Genomic DNA, 24,648 nt, shown 5'->3' with positions numbered 1-24,648 from the left:
ATTGTGTTTGCCAAATCGTGATGACGTCATATTTAGTACCGACAAGGTCATTGGTTTGTAAGCGTCAAATTGTCCAATAGTATTGTTCGTTAGACCAATGCAGAATATTTCTCACTGAGAAAATATGGAAAATATTTTCCCTGTTATGAGTGACCGCTGGGGTAATAAATAGAATATTAAACCCGCTATCATTTCGTATCATGATTATTTTGCTTGTGAAATCATTTTCATTGTCACTCGCAAAAGCTTGTGACAACTGAAAATTATTTCACTCGGGACATAAACAACATGATACGAAATGGAAGCTCGTTTATCGGGTAATATGCTATAAATATGCAACTTGTGATTCAGTTCTTCAGCACAAAACCCAACGTGCTTGTGTTGAAGTCCTTAACGCTAAAACAATGTTAAAACAAACAATGGTCTAAGATCAGAGGTATTATAACAACATGTTCTCTGGTTTCTCCAACAGTTTTTTGAACTCTGCTAACCACTGGGCCCCGACTGCACCGTCCACCACTCTGTGATCACAGCTCAGAGTCACTGTCATCACAGTCGCAGATCTGTATCTGAAAACATTTTAAATAAAAAAGATTTTATTCATACAGTATATGAACAACTAAGAGATTAATACCTACAAGCTTGGAATAAAATGTTTATTTAACGACGCACTCAACACATTTTATTTATCGTTATATGGCATCAGAAGCTTGGAATGATAACTTAAACTCTTATCCAAATGCATTACATACACAGTGTTTTTGCTAGAAAAAATATGTGGGGTATAGTGCTATGGAATTGAATGCAACCACAGGCAACGGGTATGGGGGTCTCCCCCAGAAAGAAAATGGGTTAAATCTAGGGTTAGGATTAAGAAAATCATACAGTAATGATAAGAGTAATTAATTTTGTCAAAAGGTTAATTTATTAAAAAAATATGCAACAAAATTTGGGTATGCATGATGGTGCTATACCCATTTTACCCTCTGACAGAAACCTTGACAGTTTATGAATGACTAAGAGATTAATACCTACAAGCTTGGAATGATAACTTAAAACTCTTATCCAAAATGCATTACCTACAGGATATTTAAAACAAAACTTCACATTATTTTTAGCCATTTCAGAACTAACAATCATTATCTACCAATTGAAACAGGCAGATGGCAGAACATTGAAAAAAAAGAGGATAGAATATGTCCTCTCTGTAAGTGTAACATTGCACTAGGTGATGAGTTCCATTATTTATTTCAGTGTCCCCATTCTACAGAAGTACATATCTAAACAAATATTTTATATAAGACACAACACCTTTAAATAAAGTCAGCTATTTAACTCCCCAAAAATATCAAATATAAAGAAATTATGTACATTTATTAATTTGATTAAATAGGTGCTTTAAAAAATTATCTTTCGTAAGTTACTTATTTGTAAGTTTGATTATATTACATGTACATATATAGAGAATAATAAATCAGTTACCAGTTATTATCAAATTTATGTCCCGAGTGAAAATTATGTCACAAGGGATATAAATTTGATAATAACTGGTACCGAATTTGTTATTCTATTTATTACCCCAGCTATTTGTGTGTTTTTAAAAGCCTTTATGTTTTTATATAGCCTACATCGGCTACACGTCCATGTATACAGATATGATGTAAACTACTTTACTATTCTGGGTATTGCTTGAACTTTGTATTTTATTCATGATTCACAGATAATTCTCAAAACCCAAAGTTCTATATATTCTATGTAAAAAAAAAAATCTCTAATAAACCACCATTTTATTACAAATTTAACACTAAAACCAGAAAGACTTAAACACAAATGCTTTAAACTATGTGACATCATTGTGTGTGTGCTGCCAAATCATGATGACGTCATATTTAGTACCGACAAGGTGACTGGTTTGCTGGCGTCAAATCGTCCAATGGTATTGTACATGTATGTTAAACCAATGCATGATAATTATTCAGTGAGAAATTATGATTTTTATTTTCCCCGTTATGACTGCCTGCTGGGGTAATAAATTTTATTGTGTACCTTAGTGAAAGTGATTAACTACATGTAAGTGTAAATTTATTTATTTAATTATTTAAATGTTTGATTGTATTATTCTTTAAGCAGTGTACTGCTGAAATGTTTGTAAACCACCTCAAATGTAACTCTGATGGTGTTCTTAGTGAATAAAGTTCTGTCATGTTCTGAAATAAATAACACAGCCTTATAAGAAAGAAGTGTTTTATTTAACGACGCACTCAACACATTTTATTTACGGTTATATGGCGTCAGACATATGGTTCAGGACCACACAGATTTTGAGAGGAAACCCGCTGTCGCCACTACATGGGCTACTCTTCCGATAGGCAGCAAGGGATCTTTTATTTGCGCTTCCCACAGGCAGGATAGCACAAACCATGGCCTTTGTTGAACCAGTTATGGATCACTGGTCGGTGCAAGTGGTTTACACCTACCCATTGAGCCTTGCGGAGCACTCACTCGGGGTTTGGAGTCGGTATCTGGATTAAAAATCCCATGCCTCAACTGGGATCCGAACCCAGTACCTACCAGCCTGTAGACCGATGGCCTGCCACGACGCCACCGAGGCCGGTCACAGCCTTATAAGTGTGCCACACTAATTCCCAAAAACAAAGTAGACTTTTAACTTGTGCGATGACAAATAATGGCCATTTTTCTAGTTGATAATACAAACTTTACAACTGGCCTCAAATATTTATAAACAATATTTTCAGCTCACTTTGTGAAAGAATTGTGTATTTATCTTTTAATTGCATAATTAATCATTCGTGCCAAATTTTATGCCCTGATTCGATAAGAAAAACTGTACAACTGTAATTCTTCCTCAATAAAAATTGCACTGAAATGCAAACAAAAATGGATACCAGTGTGCAACCTTAATATCTACAAGTCTTATATCATACTTGGTTATGATCTTTCTGAACTTTGTGGCAGCTCAACAACATTCTACATTTGTTTTTATGTTTGTATTAGCTCAAAATTATATTTTTTTTACATCTTAGGAAAAAGAAATCTGTTTATCTGAATGAGGGTACAGAAAAAAAAAAAAAAATCAAGATATATTTTCTGTGGAAATGTTATGAGGTGCAGTCCAGGTGCTAACCTCTGGCACTTGTCAGATTCGTCAATTGCAAATTTTAAAAGCAACTGGCAAATTTTATTTAAATTAGGCAAAATAATGTCATATAATAATTGACATTCTGTCAGAAAATAATGGGTTTCTGTAAATTTTGAAGTTCAATAGGTAATTCGGCGAAATTTTCTACTAACTCTGAGCTAGCCCTGCAGTCAATTGTATACCTCAACAGTGCTACCGTATTGCCACCTCACCTCAAATAACAAAACATAACAGAACAATATAACTGTCTTCGCCAAGAAAGGTGAGTGGTGACTCCCACCCCCCTCCACACATACCTTTCAGAAGAGCAGAAAACTGATTACCTTTCAATAAAACAAATTTATAAATTAAACTCGAAACTTCGTGTGATTGCTGGTCCAGTACCATTTCAGGAGAGTGACCTTCAGATCTCCTTTGATTCTGCTCATGGAGAAAACTGATATTACACTGGTGTATTAGTACTGTGTTTCTGCCAGAAAGACATTTTTAGGTATGGCACTATAGAATTGAATGCAACTACCTTGTACCAAGGGTGGGAATTAGTGAACTGTAAAAAAACAAAGAGGAAATCTAGAGGGGTCCGGGAAATTGTTGAAATCCTAGGTTAAAATCTGTGCAATCTGACACATTTTGGAGGCAAACATAATTGAAATATGAGGAAACTCAATGTTCCATGAGAGGAAAAAGCGGATTCGAGGAGAATTCCCACCCCTGAACTACAGTCAACAGTGGATATTGGGGGGCCTCCCCCAGAAAGAAAATGGATTAAGTTTGAGGTTAGGGTTAAGAAATCAAACAGTAATGATAAGAGTATTTAATTTTGTCAAAAACTTAACTTAAAAAATAAAATCTGCCAAAACATTTGGGTATGGTGGCATACCCATGTTACCCTCTGGCAGAAACCCTGGTACAACTAATTCTATATTTCTTATTACAGTAAAACCTCTCAAAACCGGACCCTCTATAAACCAGAATTCCCTTAAAACCGGACATTTTTCACTGTCCCTTTTTAAAAATCTGTACAGAACTTAACCTCTCTAAACCGGATACCTCTAAACACCTGGACATTTGACTTGGTCCCGAGAGTGTCCTGGTTTAGAGGGGTTTCACTGTATATACAAAAAGCACAAGAAGTTGTTGATACTAACCCATTCTCCGAGTTCTCGTCCACAACAAGTCTCTTGTCTGCTCCACCCACAGCCAGAATACAAGCCTAGTTTAGAAAAGAAAAAGCCAATTATAACATAATAATAAAAGCTCAAGCTAAGAAATAGATCTAGTTTAGAAAAGAAAAAGCCAATTATATCATGGTCATTATAATAAAAGATCAAGCTAAGAAACAGATCTAGTTTAGAAAAGAAAAACTCTTTAAAAACATTGATACTGATATCACCCAAGCCCGGAGTACACATCATCTGCAGTGCCTTCCAGGTAACAATCCCCTCGGGCGACACACAACCATGCAGCAGGTTAAACTCTGTATACACTGTATATGGCCTTACACCTCCCCAATGAGTCATGGAGTACAGCTCCCCAATGAGTCTAGGAGTACACCTCCCCAATGAGTCTAGGAGTACATCTCCCCAATGAGTCTAGGAGTACACCTCCCCAATGAGTCTAGGAGTACACCTCCCCAATGAGTCTAGGAGTACACCTCCCCAATGAGTGTAGAAGTACATCTCCCCAATGACTCTAGGAAAAGTAAAGTAAAGTTTGTTTTATTTAATGACGCCGCTAGAGCACATTGATTTTTTTATCTTATCATCGGCCATTGGACGTCAAACATATGGTCATTCTGACACTGTTTTTTAGAGGAAACCCGCTGTCGCCACATAGGCTACTCTTTTTACGACAGGCAGCAAGGGATCTTTTATTTGCGCTTCCCACAGGCAGGATAGCACAAACCATGGCCTTTGTTGAACCAGTTATGGATCACTGGTCGGTGCAAGTGGTTTACACCTACCCATTGAGCCTTGCGGAGCAGTCACTCAGGGTTTGGAGTCGGTATCTCGATTAAAAATCCCATGCCTCGACTGGGATTCGAACCCAGTACCTACCAGCCTGTAGACCGATGGCCTGCCACGACGCCACCAAGGCCGGTCAATGACTCTAGGAGTGTACTCACTCAGAGTTGGAGCCAGTACAAAAATCAAAAATCCCCCAGTGCCTCAAGTGGGTAATGAACCCAGTACCTACCAACCTTAAATCTGATGGCATAAAGGCATATGTTCAATGTGTTTCTGATCATCGTAATAATTGTTAGTATACAGTACAAACTGGATTTGGTCTTCAAATAAGAATATTGACTATAGATGTTCCACCAATTTTGCTGTTTGGCTAAACTAAACCTGAATTTGGTGACAGATTGCCTTAGCAAATTCGCCAAATTGCTAATAGTTTATAGACTTTAGCCTAAACCCTGTAGATTCACTAAAATTTTATACAGAAAAATGTATTTAATACATTTGTTAGCACTATTTTAACAACTGCAGCAAACTCAGGACCGTCCCTTTAACCACTGCACGACTGAGGATGGTATTTTACCTCACCTCTTGTACCTCTTGGTGTATATATTTTACAAGAGTTTGTTTGTTTTTGTTTAACAACACCACTAGAGCACATTGATTAATTAATCATCGGCTATTGCTTGTCAAACATTTGGTCATTCTGACAGGTAGTCATCAGAGGAAACCTGCTACATTTTTCCATTAGTAGCAAGGGATATTTTATATGCACTTTCCCACAGACAGAAAAGCACATACCATGACCTTTAACCAGTTGTGGTGCACTGGTTGGAACGAGAAAAACCCAATCAGTTGAATGGATCCACCAAGGTGGTTCGATCCTGCGATGTAAGCACCTCTAGTGAGCGCTCAACCGACTGAGCTAAATTCTGCCCCCACGTTTTATACAAAAAGAAAGAAATGTTTTATTTAACGACGCACTCAACACATTTCATTTATGGTTATATGGCATCAGACATATGGTTAAAGGACCACTCAGATATTGAGAGAGGAAACCTGCTGTCGCCACTTCATGGGATACTCTTTTCGATTAGCAGCAAGAATCTTTTATATGCACCATCCCATAGACAGGAAAGCACATACTACGTCCTTTGATGTACCAGTCGTGGTGCACTGGCTGGAGCGAGAAATAGCCCAATGGGCCCACTGATGGGGATCGATCCCAAACTGACCGCATATTTTATAAGTGCACCTATACAACAATTCTGAATCTGACTTGAAAGATTCCGAACACACAATCTCTATGAATTTTGTTTTTACCTGCGGTGGGTTAATAACAGCAGCGAAGTGTTTTATTCCGAACATGCCGAGGTTGGAGATTGTGAAGGTACCTCCTTGGAATTCGTGGGGTTGAAGTTTACCCTCTCTCGCTCGTGCAGCTAAGGAAACAACATCTTGATTGATATTAGACAAGCCCTGAAAAAAAAAATTTAATCACTTAATTAGAAAACGTTCCAGACATTAAATGAAATGAAATGGTTTTTTAACATTAGTTTAATTAATATTAGACATGCCCTGAAAAAAAAAAAAATCACCACATATCCAGAAAATTTCAAATATTAAATAACAGGGCATTAGATCTCACTAATTTGGGTACAGTAGCCTTTTTGTCTGTTCTGAGCATATCAAGGTCTTTTCAGGGCAGTAATGTTAATAATAGCTAATAAATAGTTGTACATATTCAAAAATGCATTTCAACTTATTTTAATCTAATTACAATTTAACATCCCATTGATTTTTTAGGTAAAATATTTTGAAGTTAGCATGTTTGAACTTAATTTGGGTTTGCTTATTTTGCGAAATCTTACTTGGGACACACTCATTATGGCCTCAATTTTGGTGCAATTTAAAGCCCTGAAGTAATAATAATAAAAGATGGCTGATCCGTGTTTGGTGTCTAGCATGTGGTTATTTCAATACTTGGTCAAAGGTTTTTGAAAAGTTAAAGTTTGTTTTGTTTAACAACACCACTAAGGGGCCGTCCATAATTTTCAACATTTTCACAAGCGTCCAAACTGTACGCGGGGGGAGGGGGTTGAGGGGCCAGCGTACACTTTTTTAAAACGAAAAATGTCGATCAACATTTTTCATTTGGGGATGTACAATTTTAGGGGGGGAAGGGGGGGAGGGGGTGGTCAAAAGTGTACTCTTTGTACACTTGTGAAAATGTTGAAAATTATGGACGGCCCCTAAAGCACAATGAATTACTAACCATCAGCTATTGTATGTCAAACATTTGGTAATTCTGACATACAGACAGGATAACACATACTATGGCAATTAATATACATGTACCAGACATGGTGCACGGACTGGAATGAGAAATAGCCCAATGGGTCCACCAACAGAGATCGATGCTAAACTAACCATGTCTCAGGCATGTGCCTTACCACTAGGCCATGTCCCACCCAGATGAGGATATAATTGCAATGCAACAATGCAATGATTCCACTGACTGATTCTTTCTCACTGATAAAACATGGTACAGCTGTAACAACAATTTGCATAAAGGAAAGGAAAGGAAATATTTTATTAAATGACGCACTCAACACATTTCATTTATGGTTATATGGTGTCAGACACATGGTTAAGGACCACACAGATATTGAGGGAAGGAAGGAAGGAAATGTTTTATTTAACGACACACTCAACACATTTCATTTATGGTTATATGGCGTCAGACACATGGTTAAGGACCACACAGATATTGAGAGAGGAAACTCGCTGTCGCCACTTTATAGGCTACTCTTTTCAATTAGCAGCAAGGGATCTTTTATATGCACCATCCCATATACAGGATAGCACATACCATGACCTTTGATGTACCAGTCTTGGTGCACTGGATGGAGCAAGAAATAGCCCAATGGGCCTACTGATGGGGATTGATCCCAAACTGACCGTGCATCAAGCGAGCGCTTTATCACTGGACTATGTCTTGCCCGCCAACTTGCATAAAGGTAACAATATTTTACCTTGGCGTCCGCACGAAAAACTATTGGAGTGATGAGACCGCTATCTGTTGCCACAGCAACATTGATGTCTACAGAGTTGTATCTGAAAAAACCCATTTAGTATATGTGTTATTTTTTTAATCCAATAGTATTTTGGAATAACATTCAATATAGTTTATCTGGGAAAATATTTGCTACGAGCCTAGAAAGTGAATTACAAAGAATAAAATCTGGAAATTTTAATACTGGTGAATGAGTACGGAAACTACAGCTTAGAGTTAGGGTTGCTCAAAGATCTAAAATGACAACCTCTTCATAATGGAAGCAAAGCAAGTTTTGGATGAAGAATATAGAACATTTTGGAAACACTGTACAGAGAATTTTTGAAATCCAGGAAATGTTCATCTCTGTATCTAATTTCGAATTATATTATAGCTAATCAGTAAGATAGGGATTTATTAAGACATAAAAAAAATTTATGTATTTATTATAATGTCTGAAAATATTCTTAAGTAATCTTGTGTGTCCATGCACAGCAGACAATATTTGAGAGTAGGTAACTGGTAGTTATGACCTAAGCATGTTAGGCAAGCACTCTTTATCGACGGAGATAAATCTTGCCTCTTTTTCTGTAAACAAATGTCCAATAGTGGCCCATTCAGGGCTGCAGAAAGTACTCGCACGCTCGCCAAATGCCAGTAAAACTTCCTACGGACGATTTAAAAAATGCAACTACTAGCCCGACTATCTCTTCTTTTTTTGTTTTTTTTTGTTTGATATGTGATGTTGATCACTTACCAAGTCTTATTAATAATGTGTTGTCAGTATACCTATATATTACATCTGAAGTGAACACAGTGTATATTATAATATTGTTAATAATATATTGTTCTATAGATTGGCGGACTAGTAGAAATTCTGGTGGGCTAAAAACATTTAGTTGGTTCTGGTCCGGCGGGCTAGTTATATATTTGCCATTTCTGCACCCCTGCACATTGTAACATGATAACCCAATAGGCTCTGCACGAGTACTCAGGCCAAGTCTAACAAGACTCGAGTCCATTCACAGGACTCGAATATCTGTGCTAGTTTCTCTTTTTTATCTGGCCAGCCATCTGTCTGTCACAATACTGAACGTATCAACTGGTTTCTAAATGCAATACAATGGCATGATTTTGCATCCATGTTCAACATTCGAATTAAGATGCGTAATACTATTTTACTTTATTTCTTAGTCTGATCATCATCTGGTGTAAGTGTCGAGTACTCGGGTCCGGGTCGAGTTTGACCCTCGAGTATTGTGGACTCGTGAAGACCCTATCACCCAAAACATAATTTCACAACAGATCAGCGATAAAGCTTGCTAACAAAAACTCACTGCCTGACAAATGAATCTTGCCATGATGAGTTCGCTTCAGGAATCTTTTTACACGCCAAGGCCGACGCTTTAATTATAAAGTCGTTGACTGACAGTTTGATCTTATTTTTTTCCAGCGATTTGTTAAACTCTTGTCTAAGCCTGAAATGAAACGAAAAGAATGATTAACTTATAGCCCGAATCTTGACTTGCTTGCATTTTACATGGTGTACAAATTTTAATCACAAAATGTAGAAAATTTGAAGCAAAGGACACATTGGAAGGATTTTAAGCCATCTCACTGGCTGTAGAAATGTTAAAAAAACCTTTAAAAAACCCTTTGTTTTGTTTAATGGCATTACTGGAGTACATTGATTAATTAATCATCGGCTATTGGATATCAAACATTTGGTAATTCTGATTCGTAGTCATCGGAGGAAACCTGCTACATTTTTCCTAATGTGGGTGTGGGTGGGTGTAATTTTTGGCATGCTTCCATCACAGAACTGTTCAAGCATGCCTGTCGTGGGCATAACCTGACTTCACCAAAAAATTCTGTCCATGGCAGGTTTCCAAATGCAGCAAGTGATCTTTTACATATTCTTTCCCACAGACAGGAAAGCACATACCACGGCCTTTGTCCAGTTGTGGTGCACTGGTTGGAACGAAAAAACACCCAATCAGTTGAATTGATTCACCGAGGTGGTTCGATCCTGCGACGCAAGCACCTCAAGCGAGCACTCTACCGACTGAGCTAAATCCGGCCCCTTGAGATGTTCAGACCAGTAGACTATTGTAGGGTGAAAATGCCAGTAGTTTGAGGTCAGGGTATGTTGAATATAAAACAAGAATTCAAGTTTCATTCTTGCTTTCTTATTAGACGACAGGGGTTGAAATACTGCCATTCCGACTGGTTTTTGCCTGTCAACGTCAGCACAGGCAGGGAGATATTTTATCTGTCGTACTGCCGGGCAGGCAATTACTTTAGGTTTATATTCACACATTAGTTTGAATCAATCATACTTGGTCTGGTAGAGTAATTGGTTTTTTTAAACAATATTTAGTAACATTTGTATTAATGTTGGGGATTGGCCAACAGGCGATGCCTATATTAAGGTCTCTCCCTACATTTGACAATTACAAATTTTACATTGCAGACAAAATAATACAATTGATTTAAAACAACAAGCAGACAGATACACAAGTGAAGATTGTGTGTGTGTGTGTGTGTGTGTGTGTGTGTGTGTGACACGTGTGAGAGAGAGAGAGAGAGAGAGAGAGAGAGAGAGAGAGAGAGAGAGAGAGAGATTTTTTGTTGAACAACACCACTAGAGAACATTGATTTATTAATCATCTGCAATAATGTATGTGAAACATTTAGTAATTTTGACATATACATGTAGTCTTGGAGAGGAAACCTGCTATTTTTTTTCATTAGTAGCAAGGGATCTTTTATATGCACTTACCCACTGGACAGGACATCACATAACACGTCCTATAATATACCAGTTGTGGTGCACTGGTTGTAACGGGAAAATAACATAATATCAGAAGGGATCTTTTATTTGTACTATCCCACTGACAGGATAGCAATACCACGCTACCAATAGATAAAACATTTAGTATTTAGCTAATAAAATATTCCTTACATTAACCATTTTTTAATGATTTTCAAGCAAATACTCCATATATCTGAAAACTGGCCACACCAAAATTCATTATCAGGGATTAATTAATCCAGGATTTTTCAGCAGTGACCCATGGCTGATGGAATCGAGACAATTAGCATGACTTAACCATAATTAGGATGGGGGTTTTAGGCAACTGAACGATAGAAGAAGGAAATGTTTTATTTAACGACACACTCAACACTTCATTTACGATTATATAGCGTCGAACATATGGTTAAGGACCACACAGATATTGAGGGAGGAAACCTGCTGTCGCTACTTCATGGTCTACTCTTTTTGATTAGCAGCAAGGGATATTTTATATGCACCATCCCATAGACAGGATAGCACATACCACGGCCGTTGATGTACCAGTCGTGATGCACTGGCTGGAACGAGAAATAGCACAATGGGGCCACCGACGGGGATCGATCCTAAACCAACTGTGCATCAAGCAAGTGCTATACCACTGAGATACACCCCGCCCCTTAATTCAAATAAAGGGAGAAATGTGCAGTACTGGTACTGAAGTCTTTTCGTCTCCCACTTAACATGGACAAGAAAGAAATGTTTTATTTAACGACGCACTCAACACATTTTATTTACGGTTATATGGCGTCAGACATATGGTTAAGGACCACACAGATATTGCAAGGAAACCCGCTGTCGTCACTACATGGGCTACTCTTTCCGATTAGCAGCAAGGGATCTTTTATTTGCGCTTCCCACAGGCAGGATAGCACAAACCATGGCCTTTGTTGAACCAGTTATGGATCACTGGTTGGTGCAAGTGGTTTACACCTACCCATTGAGCCTTGCGGAGCACTCACTCAGGGTTTGGAGTCGGTATCTGGATTAAAAATCCCATGCCTCAACTGGGATCTGAACCCAGTACCTATGGTTTTAACATGGACAAAAACTGAAAGAGAGCTGTATTTAGTTCTTATGCACCATCCCACAGACAGGATAGCACATACCACGGCCTTTGATGTACCAGTCGTGGTGCACTGGCTGGACTGAATGATGGAATGCACCATTGTTAAATCAAATTAACAGACATGATTTTTAAACATTTACTAATCAAACTGGGAATTTTCAGTGCCAGATATTTTTTGAGAAGGGGCCTACAACATATGTTCGATACCACAGAATGCCTGGATAAATCCCAAATTCCAAATGTTTATTGTGACATTTGATCCACAGTGATAGCAGGACACTGGATTTCACATTTCATGGGAAACTCTTATTTGGTGCCGTGCCTTGTGATCATGGGAACCCATTGAATTTTTTTTTTTTTTAAATAATTATATATAATTATATGATTTTTGTTGAATAGTCATTCTCGATATAATAATCATGGGAATAGAAATTTCGGTTCTGTCATTTTACTGACACAAACGTTTCAATGAAATCTGAGGGCCTGTGATAGACAGACAAACAGACAGACATACAGACAAACATACAGACAGAAACACAAACACACACAGACAGAATCAAAGGATCAAAACTATTAAAAACACACACAGACAGAAACACAGACAGACACAGACAGACAGAATCAAAGGATCGAAACTATTACAAACAAAGCTGAATAAATATTGCTAAGTTCAAAATTCACCTGAGCACTTTGTCGACGTTAACGTCAATCGTTAAGTAGTAATGCGGAATACTCTGCTTAGACAGAGTCAGTCGCTTGGCTATAACCTACAACACAAACAATGAAATTAAGTTTAGACAGAGTCAGTCGCTTGGCTATAACCTACAGCACAAATAATGAAATTAAGTTTAGACAGAGTCAGTCGCTTGGCTATAACCTACAACACAAACAATGAAATTAAGTTTAGACAGAGTCAGTCGCTTGGCTATAACCTACAACACAAACAATGAAATTAAGTTTAGACAGAGTCAGTCGCTTGGCTATAACCTACAACACAAACAATGAAATTAAGTTTAGACAGAGTCAGTCGCTTGGCTATAACCTACAACACAAATAATGAAATTAAGTTTTGACAGACGTACAGTACACAATACATTTATTGAAAAACAATTCTTAAAATTACAAACAACACAATTTATTTAGCTACAAATTACACATAGATCAGTTTTTGACATTTTTTCCATGACCTATTTTTCGTAAAGACGTAATTTAACATAACGAAAGAAATGTTTTATTTAACGACGCACTCAACACATTTTATTTACGGTTATATGGCGTCAGACATATGGTTAAGGACCACACAGATTTTGAGAGGAAACCCGCTGTCGCCACTACATGGGCTACTCTTCCGATTGGTAGCAAGGGATCTTTTATTTGCACTTCCCACAGGCAGGATAGCACAAACCATGGCCTTTGTTGAACCAGTTATGGATCACTGGTCGGTGCAAGTGGTTTACACCTACCCATTGAGCCTTGCGGAGCACTCACTCAGGGTTTGGAGTCGGTATCTGGATTAAAAATCCCATGCCTCGACTGGGATCCGAACCCAGTACCTACCAGCCTGTAGACCGATGGCCTACCACGACGCCACCGAGGCCGGTTTTAACATAACGATGTCATTTTCTGAAGTTTATTGACAACATTCAGTCTTTATACCAAGTTGTCCAATCAGAAGAGATAAAATGAAATAACAGTGGTCAGTTTGTAATTCTAATAAAAGTAAATGCTCAAACCTGTCTGATGTTGGACAGGGGTAAATCTGTGTATGTTGCACCAGGAACAGCGGCCATCGCAGGGGCAGAACCAGGGGGTGCTGCTCCAGGCTGAAAACCGAGAACATCATCAGCACGGACCTGTCCTTCAGGGCCAGTACCAGACACAAGCTGCAGGAGAGGTAAATTTATGTAATTATTATAAAAACAAGAGAAATAGTGTATCCCTATTCCCCTCCCCACCCCCCCCCCCCCCCCCCCCTTCCTGAAATAAAAACAAAAAACAAACAATTAAGACAATCAGTTAATATCACTTACAATTACGTAACCATAGCCCAAACATGATCGTTGTTATGAAAGTTCAAGTTTGTTTTGTTTAACGACACCACTAGAGCACACTGATTAATTAATCATCGACTATTGCAAGTCAAACATTTGGTAATTCTGGTATGTAGTCATCAGAGGAAACATTTTTCTTAATGCAGCAAGGGATCTTTTATATGCACTTTCCAATAGACAGGAAAGCACATACCACGGTCTTTGATCAGTTGTGGTACACCGGTTGGAACGAGAAAAAACCAAATCAGTTGAATGGATCCACCGAGGTGATTCAATCCTACGACATCGTTGTAATGAGGTCTGATTCTAGCTACAATCTAGATACCAGAACTGCCATTCTAAAGATAATGTATTTAATGAGTGATACAAGTCATTTAAAAGGTTCCATTAGTCAGAAAGAAATCAAAAGTGGCTGAAAACTCAGGACTCTCTCTTTAACAAGAAACTTATGACAGAGAAAAAGTTAAATGTTGGTCTTGTTTAACAGCACCACTAGAGCACATTGATTAATTAACCTGTTGTTCGATGTGAGACATTTGGTAAAATTTTGTAACTCGTAGTCTTGAAAGGAAATCCACTACATTTTTCCATTAGCAGCAAGGCACTTTCCCATTGACAGGACAGTGCATACCATATTTTTTATATACCAGTCTGACTGGAAAAACCCCACAAAAACAGTCACACTGTGTCTACTGAGGGGATTCGATCTTATTCCCCAAGCACTCTATCAATCGGAGCATGGGACGTAGCCCAATGGTAAAACGGTCACCTGATGCACGGTCGGTTTTGGATCAATGCCAGTTGAGCTACAGATATTTCTTGCTCTAACCAATGCACCATTACTAGTATACCAAAGGCCGTGGTATGTGCAATCCTGTCTGTGTGATGGTGCATATAAAAGATCCCTTGCTACTAATGAAAAAAATGAAGCGCGTTTCCTCAGTAAGACTATATGTCAAAATTAAAAAACATTTGGCATCAATAGGCGATGATTAATAAATCAACATGCTCTAGTGGTGTCATTAGACAAAACAAACTTTATTTAATTATCAACCAAGTTAAATTCTGCCACTGGCTAAGCCTTACAACAGAGAAAAAAGAAATGTTTTATTTAACGACGCACTCAACACATATTATTTATGGCATCGGACATATGGTTAAGGACCACACAGATATTGAGAGGAAACCTGCCGTCACCATTTCATGGGCTACTCTTTTCGATTAGCAGCAAGGGATCTTTTATATGCACCATCCCACAGACAAGGATAGCACATACCACGGCCTTTGATGTACCAGTTGTGGTGCACTGACTGGAAAGAGAAAAGGCCGAATGGGCTCACCGACGGGGATCAATCCCAGACCGATCGCGCATCAAGTGAAAGCTTTACCACTGGACTACGTCATGCCCCTTACAAAAGAGAATGTCATGCTACTTACCGCAAGATCAATTCCTTTTTCTGCAGCCAGTGATTTGGCAAACGGCGTCGCAAACACTCTACCACCGGCAGAACTGGGTGCGGGTGATGTAGGTGCAGCTCTAGGAGGGGGTGGCGGAGGGGCTGCAGCCTGTGGGGGTGGAGGAGCCATTGCCTGTGGGGGTGCTGCTGCCTGTGGGGTGGGAGCTGCCACTTCCGGTGCTTTGTCCCCAGATGGGATTTGATCATCCTCGGGCTTGGGAACGTAGTCTTTGAAGTATGCGATATCCGCCTCATCGGAAACAATGATACACAGCAACTGAAAAAACAAACAAACAAACAGTGGAAGAAAGGAATGTCCAATAACACCCCACAAGGATTCATCCAGGCATTTAGTAGTGATCGAACATAGCCCCCCTCCCAAAAGAAAGTGGCACTGAAAATGCCCAATTTCTATACTAGAAATTCCCAATAAACATGTGCATGTATATATTTAATTATGTCTGTTCTAATAAATTAATTTAACATGGTGAAAAAATATCCCAGTAAATTTTTCTAATCTCATGGGACATGGGAACCTGGAGAAAAATCCTGAATAAATGCCTGTCCCAACACATTAAAAATAGTACCGGGTACATACAGAAGTATAAAGTGTATTACATGTATACGATGGTGATAATAACCCTTGGTTTAAAGTGTTTAATAACAGTAGAACTACGGGTGGGGTGGGGAGGAGAATGAGGGTAATCTACTTTCTTTTGTTTACTAATTTATCATCTATTTTTCTTAATCTAACAACCGGCCTCGGTGGCGCAGTAGTTAAACCATCGGACTACAGGCTGGTAGGTACAGGGTTCGCAACCCGATACCAGCTCCAACCCAGAGCGAGTTCTTAAGGGCTCAATGGGTAGGTGTAAGGCCACTACACCCTCTTCTCTCTCACTAACCACTAACCAACTAACAACTAACCCACTGTCCTGGACAGACAGCCCAGATAGCTGATGTGTGTGCCCAGGACAGCGTGCTTGAACCTTAATTGGAAATAAGCATGAAAATAAGTTAAAATGAAAGGAATCTAACAAAGAAATAAAGTTTGTTATGTATTCTCACTCATTAGCTTAGTAAAATAAAGTAATATTTTTTACCACTGCTATTAATTCCCCAGCCAAAATGTTCGAACAAAATAATTAAGTATAAATGTCTTACAGGCATTGTCTTTTGTTTTCTTTGTGGGTTTTTTGTGTTTTCTTTGTGTGTTTTTTGTGTTTTCTTCGTTTTTAATCTTTTGGTGGAGGGGCGGATCCAGGTAAATGATCCATACAGGCTCTAATAAAACAGGTGGAACATAATTATATATATATCTACCCACCTTTCCTAATGGTACGTTCTTTGTTCCGGCTTCAATAAAAATCCTTGCGAGGTATCCTTCTTCTGAAGATTCAAACCCCATGGTAGCTTTGTCCGTTTCAATTTCTGCCAGCAAGTCACCTTCCGACACTTTGTCCCCCTCCTTCTTCTGCCAGTTCGCGATGGTCCCGGTCTCCATTGTCGGGGACAGAGCCGGTAAAACAATCTTGAAGCAGCTGGGCTCTGTCAAAATGAAACATAAATTTAAAGGTACAAAAAGTTTGTTGTGTTTAACGACACCACTAGAGTACATAGGTTGATTAATCATCAGCTATTGGATGTCAAACATTTGGTAATTAATATGGACGTATTCATATACATTCTTATTATATATTAGAAAAAAAAATGTTTTCCAAATAAATCAAATATAATGAATTTATTAAAAGATGGAGTGTATACCATAAGTTGTCTGAATAAATATCTTTGACGTCATCCACCACTGACAGTATCTAAGTATTTATTACCATATATATATACCATGTATAAGAAATTTTGAGTGTTTAGTACCGAGTGAGGTTCAATGACGTGTTGGCAAGAGGTTTGTTGTTTTTTATATTAACTAATTTTGATAAGTGTACATTTATCATATGTATGTATAAAAATATATATACTGTGTGAAAATGTGACCAAAAATGAAAAAAAAAAACTTTAAATAAACAAATATTGATGTATAGTCTTAGAGAGGAAACCCGCTACATTTTTCCATTAGCAGTAAGGGATATTTTATATGCACCATCTTACAGACAGGATAGCACATACCACAACCTTTGATATACCAGTTGGGGTGCACTGGATGGAACGAGAAATAGCCCAATAGCCCAATAGGCCAAGCAATGGGGATCGATGCTAGACTGACTGCATCAAGCAAACACTTTACCACTGGGCTACGTCCCACCCCTTTTCAGAGAGGAAACCTACTACATTTTTCCATTAGCAGAAAGGGATCTTTTATATCCCACAGACAGGACAGCACATACCAGTCATGGTGCACTGGTTGAATGAGAATGTGTAAAATACTTTGGGCCATTATTGTTTTTTTAACCATTAAATTAGACACTGTTTACAAAGTTTCTTCCTTACATTATCATAAATATATTGATTACAAAAACACTTGCAAATTATTTAATACTTGTCATATTATAAAATTTAGTACTTATAGTTTATACTCAGGGTCACGGGCATTTATAGCAAGGTTTGTCGTGTGACTCACAGTCCATAGTATTGTTTGAAGAGAAAAATTATTATTTTACAGAATACATACTGGGTATTTCGTTAAAATTAAGGCAAATTATTTTTTTACATAATACATAATATTCGTTAAACTTGTGAACAATCACTATTCATCGGAGGTATAGAAATGACGGTGGGGTATAATGTTTCTAATTTACATGTACCACATAGAGAGACTTGATACAAATCTCTATGCTCAGGATTTTCGCTATCTTTGGAAGCATGAGGCTGTTCGAAAATATTAGATGGCTATAATTAATGAAGTTTGAAGTTTGTTTTGTCCTGACAAGTGAAAATCTGCTCGGACAAGCAAAGTGAACCTCAATGGACAAGTTAAAATTTATTATGCAACCAAAAACATTGTCCTTGCACTTAAATAAAACTAACAACTCATTTGAACAAGGGAAACTATTGGTGAACAAACAGATTTCTAGATGTCCGGTGGACTAGTGACACATTCTACTTATTTCTATCACAGACTAGAGCACATTGATTAATCAATTATCGGCAACTGGATGTCAAACATTTAGTAATTCTGACAGTCATCAGTTGAAAAACCACCACATTTTTCCTAATGCAGCAATTTAAGGGATCTTTTATATGCATTTTCCCACAGATAGGAAAGGACATACATTTGTACCACAGCCTTTGACCAGTTGTGGTGCACTGGTTGGAATGAGAAAAAAAAAAAACCAATGAGTTGAATGGATACACCGAGGTGGTTCGATCCCACGACACAAGCACCTCAGGTAAGTACTCAATCGACAGAGCTAAATACTGCCCCCTATTATTATTTAATGAACTTTCTGGGGTTTAATGATAAAAAGACAGCAGTGGGGACCACAGTGGCCATCAATAATTGCTATCTACTAATGAACTCTCTGGGGTTTAATGATAAAAAGACAGCAGTGGGGACCACAGTGGCCATCAATAATTGCTATCTACTAATGAACTCTCTGGGGTTTAATGATAAAAAGACAGCAGTGGGGACCACAGTGGCCATCAATAATTGCTATCTACTAATGAACTCTCTGGGGTTTAATGATAAAAAGACAGCAGTGGGGACCACAGTGGCCATCAATAATTGCTATCTACTAATGAACTCTCTGGGGTTTAATGATAAAAAGACAGCAGTGGGGACCACAGTGGCCATCAATAATTGCTATCTACTAATGAACTCTCTGGGGTTTAATGATAAAAAGACAGCAGTGGGGACCACAGTGGCCATCAATAATTGCAATCTACTAATGAACTCTCTGGGGTTTAATGATAAAAAGACAGCAGTGGGGACCACAGTGGCCATCAATAATTGCTATCTACTAATGAACTTTCTGGTCACTATGGTTACCTGAGCTGTAAAATCTCCATGACTGCTGGCAAGACAGTGTGTGTGCACATGGCAGACGCTTGACATTTGTTCTACTGGAAAAAAATAAAAATAATAAATACAAATAATAAAAATGATGTACATCATCATGTATAATTACAATCATTACCTAGGTTTTTGGTTTAAACAATATTTATTGCCATTCAAAAACAGTAGTGTCTTTTAATACATTTTGGATCAGAGCAATTGGCAGTGCTGTAGTGTTTCTAATTCTCCATGGCCCTTTTCGTTATATACATAGATGCATCCATCCATCCATATATTTCTCCCATCCCTAGCCATGCAAGACAGGCGTATTCCATGACATCAACCCATGCGGAATAAATCGGTCTTGCATGACCACATGACTTCTGTTGTTTGAGCTGATATTAACATTGGGTGACTTCACGTAAACGGAAAAATAACGCAAGGAATGCTTTTTATATTTCATAAAAACAAGGAAACCTGCTGTCATAATGAAATTATACTATCATTTTCGGTTTAAACTTTCAATATAAACCATTTTTGGGTACGATCTTTTCAATGGTTATGATTATTTTATTGTAAGATAAAAAATAACAAATATCGATTTTTCACGTTTTCCAAAAATGCTTGTTTTTCATCTACTGGATGGGAGAAAAATAATCCTCCATTATGTATCGATGTGAGACAGGGCTATTCCACCCTCGGGTACACAATATGATGTCAGGGACTCGGCAAGCTTTGTCCCTGACACCAAATTATGTACCCTCAGGTGGAATAGCCCTGTTCCACATGGACACATATGAAGGATTATTTTATATATATAGTTTTTTTCAAGAACATATCCTTGATTGTAAGGGTTGTGACCTTGATGAAACATCATTTAATAATAATGTTTAAAAGTTAATTTTGCAAACATCTTCATCAATTTCTTTTTATTTTGTGCAGTGGCATGCACAAATTAAAAAAATTTGTAAAGTGCTCAACTCCAAAACTATGTTACTGTTAAAAATTAAAAAATACCAGCCACTTAAAAGTAAGATTACTGTATTTTGATGCTTATATTTAGCCTGTACTTTAATACTGCCAGACAACATGGGGAAACTGTTTCAAAAGAGATCCAAACAGATTTCTAAATTATTGAAAAGAGCTGCACGCATTATTTGGGATAAACCACAAGATTCCCTTTAAAATCCTCTCTTTAAAAGAATTAAAATGGCTAACAATGGACAAAAAGGTTGAATAACAAAAATGCTATCCTTGTTTATGAATCTCTTAATAGCACTGTTCCTCCATATCTACAAAATATTTTCAGTAAAATACAATCCAACTATGACTTGCGCTCCACAAATGAGGGAAATATTTCACCACCAAAACACAAAATGGAACACTTCAAGAAAAGTCTTCAGTACTCTGGGTGTTGCTATATATGGAACAATTTGTCCATTGATGTCAAACGGTCTACGAGTCTTTATGTATTTAAATAGAATGGTCTTAAATACTATTTTAATAAGATGTAATCATCACTGTCCATATTGTTAAGTACATGTACTATATAAAACTGAGTTGTATAAACACATCTGCCTTGTACATTATAAGTTGTAGAAGCATCTCTCGGGGTATATGGCTTTTTATGTACCCTTTGTGTGTTCTTTTACCCCGAGCCGAAGGCGAGGGGGTAAAAGAGCACACAGAGGGTACATACAAAGCCATATACCCCGAGAGATGCTTCTACAACGAATTTATCTTGCCGACATGTTAAACCATATAGCCAAATAATCAAAATAACGCCAGACAATAATTGTTAAGAATTTATTAACGGAGCCGTACCACGCGGACGCGAACGAAACCACTTGCCAGTGACGAAAAATAGTTCCATCGATAAACGAGATTTTAACTTCAAATGTTTGTAATACGAAATTGTCTGAAACAGATATTAATAAAACAAACTTCTTTTTTTTTTCTTTTTTTTTTATCAGAAATGTATGTAGTAAAAAAAAAAATATATATAAAAAATAAAAAAAAATAAAAAAACAAGAATCGCGCATTAATACAATAACACCACGACCGTAATTAGGTGGCCGAGTTCAACATTGCAGCTTTTAAAAGTATTGAAATGGTGTATTTTATAGTAAAAATAAATTAATTATGTATACTTGATTGATTATCAATGTTATTTATAATCTAATTATTGCATTAGCATTAACTGGGGTGGCTGGAAACTGTTGGAAATTACAGACGGGGTATAAGAGAATTTGGCTCCGCCCACAGGGGTATAAGGGATTTGTCCAACGGCAAACAACCAATGAGATTAAAGAATTTTACATGACGGCGAGATAATTGTATATATTGTATAGCTTATAAAATTATTACATATTATATTATATATTGCTATAATGTAGAACTTCAATATGATTTGTAGAGGGATAATAGTTTTGTACTAATTGAGTTACCTTCTTTAAATAAAGTATTATTATTATTATTATTATTATTATTATAATTTAAGTTATTTAATCACAATTTTCCATTATCCAGCAGTTTCTTTGTTCATGGTCCATCTCACCCCATCAGTTGGTCAAATCGCCACAAATGTTTTATTCAACTCGCTCCAGTGTTTGGTTAACTCGCCCCAATCTGAACTTTGATATCCGTAAATATTTGTGACGGTATCATTAAAATTGGATGTCTACAACTTTGGTGTGTCCTTTTATTTAATAATATTACAGTAAAACTCCTTTATTACGACAACTTGAGTGTGATTTAAACTTGTTTTATATTGAGAAGGTCCCAATATCAGATAAACAATGATCTATTAATAATGATCGTTTTGTAAAGTTTGATGGTGTATTTTATTCTCCCGGTTTGTTTTGACTATTGGCATTACGGTATTATGGTATTACATGCCTACTTTAACATTGTTTGTGAGACTGTAGGCCTACCCTTATTTCCTTAATTAGTATACAATAGAAAATGAAAATGGTCTCTATAGTCAATGCTGACTTGCGGATCAAGGCTGTTTACTGCCACAAAATAGTATGTTTGTGTGACTTCTTGATCAGGTAACTATAACTGAAGCAGAATAGTTGTAAACAAGTAGCTAAGCGTGTTTGTTTTCCTTTTGTTGTTCTAATGTTTTTGGCATATAATAAGGTGCAACTGGGGCAAGTTGACCAACCTCTGGGGCCAGTTGGCAACATGTTTTCATCGAGTTGATCAACAGCTAGGACAAGTTGGTAGAGGGCGAGTTGGTTTTGGGGCAAATTGACCAGTTCCCAAAACAACCTGACAAGAATACTTATCATTTCGACAGATTTATTATTTATTTTTCACTTGGGATATGTTTTATTTCACACAAACACTGTAAGTGTGTAATGTTGAATATTATTTCTATGCATACTAATTTCACACAATTCTGTCATCAACCCAGCTTCAAATTTAGTGTCCTCCTACAGAAATGTTGTTTTTTTTAAAATAAGTTCAGTATTGTTTGACGTAAGAAGGAAAGTAAAAGTGTTTTGGAAATAACATACACGTACTATTTTTGTGTCCAGTTTGGAAAACATTTGGCTCACAAATAAATAACTTGTAAATTCCATAGTACGTATGAAAAAAGGGATTCACCTTGGGACAGACGGGAGCAGGTCATCTCACCCCAAAACCAATTTGCTTCCTACCAACACGCCCCAGCTGTTGGTCAACTCTCCCCACATTGTTTAATCCACTCATATCATTACCGTTTTATTAATTACTGTAAATATACCAATATTTTAAACAATAAGGAAGGAAATGTTTTATTTTACGACACACTCAACCCATTTCATTTACAGTTATATGGTGTCAGACATATGGTTAAGTACCACACGATATTGAGAGAGGAAATCTGTTACCACTTCATAGGCTACTCTTTCCGATTAGCAGCAAGGGATCTTTTATATGCACCATCCCACAGATAAGGTGGTACATACCACGGCTTTTGCTATGCCAGTCATGATGCACTGGCTGGAATGAGTTAAGCAATAATGTGCATTAAATATTGTTGAATATGCGCACCAGTCGGAGTCCAATACAAGCCTTGCCTAATCATTCCTTTAAGGATATAAGGGACAAACTCACAAACGTCGTTAAGAAAGGCTTGACAGTTCATTGTAATTGATTATTAGATCTCTCCAATATAACACTATTTTAATAGCGAGTTTCACTGTAATATTAATAAATAAAATTTCACCAAAGTTGTAGATATCCATTTTTAATTTCGTCACAATTATTTACAAACAATAAAGTTTGATGCGAGTTGTCCAAACACTGGGACGAGTTAGTAGGGGGTGAGTTGGTTTTGGGGCAAGTTGAACTTGACTTGTCTAGCATTCATTAGCATTCGTATGGACTACGGGGTGGGATGTAGCCCAGTGGTAAAGCGTTCGCTTGATGCGCAGTCGGTTCAGGATCGATCCCCGTCGGTGGACCCATTGGGCTATTTCTCGTTCCAGTCAGTGCTCCACAACTGGTGTAACAGAGGTCGTGGTATGTACTATCCTGTCTGTGAGATGGTACATATAAAAGATCCCTTGCTGCTAATCGAAAAGAGTAGCCCATGAAGTAGAGACAGCGGGTTTCCTCTCTCAATATATGTGTGGTCCTTAACCATATATCTGACACCATATAACCGTAAATAAAATGTGTTGAGTGCGTCGTTAAATAAAACATTTCCTTCCTTCGTACGGACTACCTATATGTTTCTAGCAATATTTGGGATGGAGATTGCTGTGATAGGTTGTCATGTATCTTGTGGACAGTGCACCACTGTGGTAATACAGTGAATTTTGGGCCCTAACAAACAAGTTATTACATGCAAGTCTATTTAAGAAATTGGAATACAGAAATACATGATTAACGGTTTTACGTAATGAGCCGGTATAAATCTACCTGATAAGCGAATGCCTTGGAAATGTACTACATATGCATCTTTCGCAGGCTACCCTTATATTTCTGATTGAAGACCGTCTTAACACACATCGCACTACGGCAGCAGGGCGAAACATTTTAAATTAAATTCTTAAATAAATTTATTTGGGAGCAGACAGCTCCTTCGGAAGGTCGA

General features: G+C 37.5%; 1 protein-coding gene across 1 annotated transcript; it reads right to left on the bottom strand.

Moving 5' to 3' along the window:
• Positions 1–208: 208 nt before the first annotated feature.
• On the bottom strand, positions 209–24,648 carry LOC121377660 (dihydrolipoyllysine-residue acetyltransferase component of pyruvate dehydrogenase complex, mitochondrial-like). Its single transcript, XM_041505730.1, has 11 exons — positions 24,474–24,648; positions 19,551–19,624; positions 16,935–17,155; positions 15,588–15,884; positions 13,833–13,982; positions 12,781–12,866; positions 9,514–9,654; positions 8,157–8,238; positions 6,445–6,600; positions 4,309–4,373; positions 209–569 (listed from the first exon to the last, which is right to left on the bottom strand). Exons 1-11 carry the CDS (start codon positions 24,587–24,589, stop codon positions 440–442), a joined length of 1,518 nt encoding a protein of 505 aa, XP_041361664.1. The 5' UTR covers positions 24,590–24,648; the 3' UTR covers positions 209–439.

The sequence above is a fragment of the Gigantopelta aegis genome, chromosome 7 (genome assembly GCF_016097555.1).
Source record: "Gigantopelta aegis isolate Gae_Host chromosome 7, Gae_host_genome, whole genome shotgun sequence".
NCBI classification, from domain to species: Eukaryota; Metazoa; Mollusca; class Gastropoda; order Neomphalida; family Peltospiridae; genus Gigantopelta; species Gigantopelta aegis.
Note: the sequence above shows the minus strand (reverse complement) of the source record. Positions and strands in the feature narration are given on the sequence as shown.